We start from the raw sequence: 9,078 nt of genomic DNA, 5'->3' as shown, positions 1-9,078 counted from the left end.
CCCCAAAATATTACTTTCCAGTTAGACCATCTTTCTCCAGCTGCTGGAATGAATAGTGATGCATAGGCATGATAGACTTGATCCCTTTTATTCCAAAACATTTCCTATTACTCCAGCAGCATAGAGGAGCCCTGCTAAGTGTTCACAATATGCTGCTCTGCACAGATGTCACAGCTCAACACAACAGTGCTAGCACAAGGAGAGCCATCACCTCCAAGACATGATTTACATGGGTGAACATACAGGTATCCTGGACTTCCAAAACTTCACAAAACAAAGTATATATTCAACCAGCATTAAAAATCCCAACCAAACCTCACCACTACCTGGGCCAGCCAGCCCATACAATAGTCTCACAGGGCAGTAAAATTTATGCTTCATAGGATGCAGTATTACAAAACTTATCTTTGAATGCACATCAAAATCACGTATTTTTCTTAATTTAGGCAAAGACAGGTATCAGTAACAAGCATTCACTGCTTTCTCTGACTTGCATTAGGACACTTCCTAGAAAGTTGAGTAAGTGGAATGGAAAGCAGATAAACGACCCAAGTCAGCCACACAAATGTCACTGGATATTTATACAGTTCTTAGCATAAGGAACACTTTCATTTACTTTGGTGCCTGAAGAGTTGGTGATAATTTTCCCCATGACTTTATTTTACTTCACTGTGTGTTAATTGCAGAACTTGATTACAATTGACTGGAAGCTTTAAAAGCTTTTTTGATTCAGTAAAAATAAATATTTAATATTGGCAGGGGAGGCATTATTTGCTTATTGTAGCTTTAGGACATTCTCATTATTAGTTATAGCATTTTTACATATGTATACTTCACATGCATATATGTCTGTGTGCATACCTAAGTACGTAAGTGGGAAAACTTTCTCATTACATAGCAAACTAGTTCATTCCAAAAGTGGTTTATCATGACTGTACTTGAAATTCTGGTTTAGATTAACTTGTTTGGTTCCCACACAACTGCTCAACCACTTCTTTAAAATTACCTTGATGTGGTATAGATTATTTACCAAGTTTCTTAATTTCTACAGAAACAGAAAATTAAAAACCTGGGTGCATAGATGTCAAGGATCTCCTGCTAATGCCTTCCCACCAGTAGCACTGTAACAGCTTAGTTCTGTCTGTGCAAGCAGGCTCAAACTTAAGGATATCTATGAAATAACTGAATTTTAGTCCTTGTATTGAATGTAAACAGTACATTTCCCACAACCCAAAAAAGCTCAGTACTAAAGGTGCAAAACTTCCTAATTCAATTCAAGCTGGCTGAAACCATTATGAAACTTGATACCAATTCAGCAGTCGGGTGTTCGCAACACATCTGTGATATCCAACAAGCAGTAAAAGAATCCATACACATGCACACACTCTTTCCAACAAAGAAAGTCCAACATATGAATTTTTCAAGGTTTTAGGACAGATCACAGTTTCATTTTTGTTCAGGATGGAGAGGCTGAACAGAATCAAGAGTAGAAAAACCAAAAAGTTGAGAAAGCTTGATTTTGTTGGTAATTCCAAAAGATATATCAGATAGATTCCTCATTTAAAGCCAAACTGCACTTTTAAAAAAAAAAACAAACAAACACAATCCACCCAGTCTTTTCAGATTACCATTTTGAAAAGAGCATGGGGACCTTTATTGTTGCAAGCTTTTTCTTTACAATTCTGAAAAGAAAACACTGCTTCTTCATGAACTAACTGGGAAGCATAGAAGAAATATGAACATCATCTTATAGCAAAGATGATGAAAAAGCATCAAGATTCATTAGATCAATAGTCCAGAGACTTTACAGGTACCAAAAAGTATTTCTGTTTGCAGCTGAGTTTATTCAGTGTTAAGAAGTGAGAGGTCAGTATTTGGGCAGACGCTGTTCCATACAGTACTTCCAACACTAGTTTCATTAAATTTATTGAATTTCAGTTAGTGACTGTCAAATGACAAATAATAATTACAAAAGAACTGTTCTATGCACTCCTGTCCTTAGAAGTATTCTTTTTGGAGAAGACTTTTGGAGGACACCTATTATGAATCTGAACAAGCACATCTGCTACCATGTAAGATAATCTCAAAGATAAAAGCAAGACTTCAAAATGCTTCAAAGAAGCAGTAGCAGCCTTCCCTTTGATAGTCCTGATAAGCCAAAAAACTAACCTCTAAGTGCTTTTTCTAAGAGCACTAAAGGAAAGTTGAGTGCTTTAAAGCTTATTTTTAGTAACTAAGGATTTTGTTTTGCCAGTATCAACCCTACTACTTTTCCCCTTACAAGAACAGTAAAAATTTCTGTGCTTAAGTGAATCAAGCTAGATCAAACATTGGCAGACTGTGAAATTTTCAGTTTAGCTTTTGTTCAGCTAACATGAAATACATAATTCCATATCATCTTACCAAATCAGTTCAAGACTTAGATACTTCATCTCTAAAAACATGTCACTGAATATTTTTACTGTATTGTACAATTATATATTTTTATAAAAATTTTTTTTTTTCATTCACATTTCTGTAAGGAATTTGGTATCATAAATACAGTAGAATAGTATGCAAGCAGAACAGCCATAGCCGCCTCTACATTATTTTCATCAGTCCCATGACACACTGAGTAAGATTTCTAACTGCCTCAAGTATAAATAGAAGTAAAATGGCAATTTAAAAGAAAAGACAGTGACTCACAACCAATAAGAGAAGAACATGATGGTGATTCAAACCAATGTACAGGCTTGTCTGCTTCTAACCCTAGGTAACTTTTGGCAGTGGGAACAGTTTATTTATTTATAAATCTTTTCCTTTAAGTCTACCAAACATTTTAAGAGGTGCTAAGACTGCTGTACTGGAAGACACTACACTTAAGAAGAGATGGTTCTACCTCCTTTTGATCCAATATTCCTTGTTGACTGAAGACTCAGTACAAGCCTTACCTTTGCAGTGTCTGTGTAGCACATCTAATGCAGCAATGAGGAACTCGTGTGCATCTTGTTGCTCGTACCCTGCTAAATGCCGTGCATGAGTCCATACCAGGTGCAATAACCTATATGGAATGTGAGGAGATCGGTGCCCAGAGTAAAACTGCTCAAAGCAAAGAAAAGGACATGACTGTTAACAAGTTACACAGCCTCAGTGCATTTAATTATTAAAAACTTAAATGAGCGCAATTAGTCAAATAAATTTAAAACATTTAATTCTGATGGCCTTAATAATAAAATACAGAGACAGCTTTTTATCACAGACTACTGAAGTGATCTCAGAACTGAGCACCTTGAATTTCCCACTTGAAGTTCCTTCATTTTGTGATGGATTAGCCTAAAATTAAAAAAAAAAAAAAAAAAGGAGTGGGGTGGGGTGCAAAGAACGCTCAAACTCCTTGCTGATACCACTGACTTTATTACAATAGCTGGGCCAGGGGTAGGGGGGGAGGCGTGGAAATCCTACATTTGTAAGAGATAAGCAATTTTGTTCACAAATTACATGCCCTCCAAAATCAGGAGAAACACTGAAGGTGAAAATAATAGATGACAACTGTCAGCCAGCTCCTGAACCAAGCCATGGTAACACTCTGCACTGAATGGCTGTGCACAGTCCTATCTTATGGAAAAATTTATAAGCCTGACAGCAGCCTCATGCCAGTAATGGCCTTTCACTGTACAGCTACAACAGCAGAAGGCTTTAGAAAAGGCTTTTTTCAGCACAACTGTTTGCAGAGCCAAAGGTACCACTTCATTCACCTATCCCCAAAGCCAGCTGCCTGTTACTGCTCCTGCAGGGTGTCGCTGCCCAGAGATCGGGTCCTGGACCAGCTCCTACATCTGCCTCTTAATCTGCTTCAGTCAGAATCTGATGAGCTGGCTACAGTAGTGACTGTAGTGAAATTGCTCCAGGTGACTTTGCCAGAAGCATGTTAGAAAGTGCACAGAAAAATTATTCAGTCAGCAAAACCGTGATGTGAAACACCACTCTGGAGTGGTGACACACAGCTGGGGAGGTAAATCAGCAGAGAAGAGGAGGACAGATTTCTGCCTACAGTTTGTTTGGGGTTTTTTGGTTTTTTTTTTAAAGAAAAACCAACCAGGTCCAATTTAAAAAAACCCCACCACAACCACCCAAACAAAAAGGCCCATGCCAGAAAAACACCCCATACTAAGGGTCTGTGTTTCCCTGGGTTGAGGTTCAGCTCCTTCCTTCACCCTCTCCATTTCTCTCCAAGTGCTACTGCTGCAACTCTTCTACTTTCATCTTCCTATGTCCTCACTTCTGCTGCTGCCAATTCTGGCATCCAGAGTCTGAGACTAAAGCTAACAGCCTCTCCTTGAGCAAGCTGACTTCCATGTCTGTTCACTGTGCACCATGATACCAGCTCCAAAAGCAAAGCAGAGATGCTTGTGGCGTCCCTGCAGGGAGCCAAAAAAGGCCCAGAAGAGTTTATTCACTTGGTCTTCAGGTTGTATTAAAAATAAAGGGTTACTTTATTAAATAAGTAAAAATTTCTAAGTCCTTTTGCCATCTCTAATGCTTGGAAAAGGTATTTGCCAGTAGAGGGTGACTGAAACACCAGTTATGTTTTACCAAGATCCCATGAAATCTACAGCAGTTTATTTTCAGTTACTCTTCCCAAACACAAGACAGTAAGCAGCAAATATACAGAACAAAAAAAAAAGACTTAAAACCCTAGCAGTGTATAATTTCTCACTGGAAAAGCAGTCTTCCTTCCCCAGCCCCAAGTTTCTCCCTGGACAGTCTGTGAGCATTATATATCAGTGCAAGCACAGACAATTGTGCTACAAATCTGCCCAGATAAAACACAGTATTTTAAAGGACACGTAGGCAAAAGGCAGGACAATCATCTCATCTAGTCCTCATAGTTGTAGGGTTTTCTAAATGGTTTTATTTTCTTGCAAAGAAATTTTTTCATTGCAAGCTCTGCTTTTTCCAAACAAGAAGATATACCTCTGCAGCCAAACAACACAAAATGCTTCTATAAATAAAAAAATCAATAGTTAACACTGATGCCAATGAGAATGACACCAGGGGACTGGAGCAGTAGTATGGTAATTGAAATCTGCTGACGCAGCTGCTGCTCAACATAATTCAGGGAACTGCAGCAATAAAACTTCTCTGTTCTGTCACTCCTTACAATTAGTCCCTGAGCTCTCCGGTCATTTTAACCAACAGCACTCTCCATAATTACTCCACTGCAGGCACTAGACTTGCCAGCAGATTCTACATTCTCTAGTGCTTCATTAGGATTAGAAGACTCTAACAAGAAGCTTTATCAAATTATTAGCTATTATCACACAGAAACAAGAAACACACCTAGTTAAGAAAATTGTTGAATATATGTGGGGGTGAGGGAAAGCTTCACTAATCTAATAGATAAAAATGAAACAAAAGTATCTGAGTGCATTCAATAGCAATATTTTAACTGGACTGTATAAAGCATTCATCCCATCTCTGTCATTTCCTTGTTGCTGGGAAGAGCAGCCTATCAGAGCTGTTCCAATCCACAAAAAGGAAAAAAAGTCCACGTAAAGTCTTATTCAATCACTATTATACAAACCTTTTCATTAAAGTGTGCAAATATAAATAATGATGTATTTCCAAGTCACCTTTAAAATACTTCAATGGCACAATTCTTCCAAACATAATTTAAAACAATTTTTATTTAAATTTCAATTCAGCAGTATCAGTTGTTTGTGTTGGAGAGAACTAGGTTCAAGCAATTTGAAAATGCTTGGTAATACACTGCTAATTGCTGTTCCAGGAAAAAAAAAAGAAAAAAACAAAAAGAAAAAACCCACCAAACTAGGATTCGAAGCCTCTTTCTTACACACAACTCAAGTAACAGTAACTTTATTTTTTTGCACTTAAAACACTTGCTCTTGGATCCTAAAAAGGAGGAATCTAGAGGGTATTAGAGGATTCTAGGCTTTGTATTTTGCATCATCATTACAGATACCAGTCAGGTTTAACAAAACAAACATCACCACCACACTCATCTGTACTACTTTCTCCTCCTCTTGCCAAAAACACATGCACAGAAGTTTTCCAATTATGTGAACGATACATTTGATCTATCCTGCGTAAGAATCGACTAAACAGTCTCCAAGCTTTGCAATCAAGAATTTATGGGCATAAATCCTGTACCAGGCTGTGGTCCAATTTGAGAAGCTAAAACCCCCTCTTAGAAATTGGTTCTCAATTAAAACATTCTGAAAGTTTACCATGGATAAAGGGAGTGGGTAATATGTGCCTTTCAGAGTAAGGGAACATGTACCAGAGGTTTCCCACCAAACAGCAATGGTTCAAGGAGTCAGAAAAACCATTTTGCTTGCACTCTATATTCTATACTTAGTAAAATCTTTTCCATGAAATAAATTGGCACAAACTCTGTTTTCCACGACAAAATGCAAGGCCTCTGACCATGCGAAGAGCCTTGACTACTTTTTCCTCTTGTACCTTTGTTGTAACTTATTTTATACGTAAGCCATTTCAACAGTGTACCATCTTAAGATACATAAGTCATAAACCATCTCTTTCTTTTTGCTTTTTGTCCTCACTTCTCAGCTCTCCACATAGTTGTGCTGTGCACCTTGATAGGCTCCTGAGGATGAGTAACGATGGAATAAAGGCGGCTTTATTCTTTACATCTCTGAGTGGAAGCACTGCTATTCTGCTATATTCCCAGGTATTCTTGCTATTCCAGTCACAGAGTACACAGAGATACAGATCTGGTAATTCTACCAACCTGAATGGTCATTCTGTAAAGGATTTAGATAAACCTTAGGGTGTGGACCATCTTGAAATTAATTTTCATTGGCGAAGCAAAACTAAAACACAAATACCAGTAGGTAAAAAGTAGTGCACAAACCCTTTCAGCCAAAAGGCTCAATGAACGGATTCTGTGTGTTCTATCTTCCCTCCATCCAGTTTCACCACTATCTGTTATTCCCAAATCCTTTTCATTCCTTTTCTTATGCAGTGTAATTCATGTCATGATTCTATTGAGAAATAGGTTTCAAGTAGCACAAATGAGAATGTTAATTGATGCAGTCAGATATTTTTAAAACAAACAGAAATCAATGCTTGGCATATTTGCAAGAAAAGCTACCAGGAAAAAAACTCAGTTCTGAGAACCATCTGATACTTGTTACTCACCACCAACCTACTTCAAGGTAGAAGAACTTTGTAGCTTCCTATTTATCACAGAGAAATCACACAACCTACATAACTAAATGATCTTAAGCAAGACAAAAAAAAGGATAAGTATTTTCTGTTTAAGGAGCAAAATAGCAAAACTTGCTTATTTATGTTGTATATTAAGTTTCATTTAATGTTCAAAACGTCTCTTTTTCTCCCGGAGAGTTCTTACTGGCTTGCATTCACTAGCTCCCCTGGCATTCCATTTGCCTAAGATCACAACTTCAGGAAAGAAGGGTGGAGGGGAGATGAAGTTAACCCTTGCCCTGATCATTTGTCACTGGGTAAGATGCCTTGGGATAACTACATCAGTTAATCCCGGTGGGAAAGCCTACATAAAAACAAGACAGAACCTGAACCAAAGTTTCCCCAGTAATTCAATTACAAAGGAATTCTTAACCGTAGCACTAAAATCTCCACTAGTTAGCCTTCCCTCATTCAGACCTCATTGCCAGCAAAAACAGCATAGGAATCTTCCTCATAGCCACTGTATATAGTTGGGACATAAAAGATAACCAGTCTGCTCCAAAAATGCAAGATTTTGGTTTTAATTCTGAATGTAGAGAAATTAAAACTCACTGGGAAACAGAATTTTACACTGAGTGCTGACAGAGCTATAAATATAACATGGTATTTACTGCTTGCAAGTTAAAATATACTGAGTTGGTTACAGACAGTACAGTTTTGCTTGTGGAGGACTAAGCTCTAGTTTTAGTTCAAGGTGGTCGAGACTTTTTGTTGTCCTCCCACAGCACATAGCTGCAGTATTTCAACATGACATAAGAACAGAGACTACTGTAACTGCTATCTTCCCAGTCTGTATCACAGATACAGCTCCTCCCTCATTCATACACCCTCGTGTCGCAGAACATTAATTATTAGAACTAATGCAAGCACAAACATGAATTTTGATTGGGGAAAATGAAGGCTGATATTCCCAAAGTTGTATGTGAAATTAAATTTGATTACAATTAAAACTAATGTGAATGCTGCGTTTCAGCCCCATTTTGGATAACAGCCTGTTCTTCGTTACATGCTTGTACACAGTCTAGCAAAAGGCATCCTAGACCATCAACAGGGCTCCACATACAAGAACGGAAATAAAAATAATTACCTAGACAGTCTTGAACTTTCCTCCAGCCCCTCAATCTGTAATATAATACTCATTTTCCCTTTCCCAAGGGATTTTTTTAAAATGCATGTGTGTAAACAGAATGTGGTAATATTCATTGGAATGAGACTTTATATCACAATTTAATGAAAGGATGGCCAGATTATAATAGTACCTGCTTTTTAAATATATAGGTTTCTATATTAACAGCATACAGAAACTGATATTACTATACCATGACTGATTTTTTGTATCTAGGCAGAGTGGTATTTCTCCATTTAACTGCACATCTGGTTTCAATAATCCTGCAGCTGCTACCTATTGGTATGCCTGTCTTTTGTTTTTACCTCCTTTCTTGACAGACTCAGGAATAATTGAAAAATAAATCAAAAAATAAGAAGTATAACATACAACTAATGACTGATAAGCAGCATGAAAGGTTGCAAATTCATATGAGTGCTGAGTATGAGCAGAAAACAACTTTGTACTGGAATAGCTAAGGGGGACTTTACCTTCCATGTATGTTTAACTCACCTACAATGACCAAAAAAGAATCATCTCTGGTGAGAAAGGCACAGACATAAAATCAAATTGAAAAAAATCACAAGATAAAAGTAAAGCTATTTTAGGTTGGCCTCAGTTTGGGCGAACTTCTGTGACAGCATGTACACAAGACATGCTCTGTGTACAGACATCTCCAGCTATCTTAAATGCTCTATGACAGTATGTACTATAGCTTTTTTTTTTGGGGGGGGGGGGGGGGG

The 9,078-nt window shown here is 37.7% G+C and overlaps 1 protein-coding gene across 2 annotated transcripts in view; it reads right to left on the bottom strand.

The window, feature by feature from the left end:
- USP22 (ubiquitin specific peptidase 22) overlaps nt 1-9,078 on the bottom strand; it is a 70,987-nt gene that overhangs the window by 17,612 nt on the left and 44,297 nt on the right. For both annotated transcript variants that reach the window (XM_026858937.1, XM_026858938.1), the window contains one exon: nt 2,931-3,078. In XM_026858937.1, coding sequence (XP_026714738.1) covers nt 2,931-3,078 — 148 coding nt within the window. The remainder of the gene's footprint in view (nt 1-2,930; nt 3,079-9,078) is intronic.

This window comes from Athene cunicularia, assembly GCF_003259725.1.
Source record: "Athene cunicularia isolate RWA chromosome 14 unlocalized genomic scaffold, athCun1 chr14_part1, whole genome shotgun sequence".
Classification (NCBI taxonomy): domain Eukaryota; kingdom Metazoa; phylum Chordata; class Aves; order Strigiformes; family Strigidae; genus Athene; species Athene cunicularia.
Note: the sequence above shows the minus strand (reverse complement) of the source record. Positions and strands in the feature narration are given on the sequence as shown.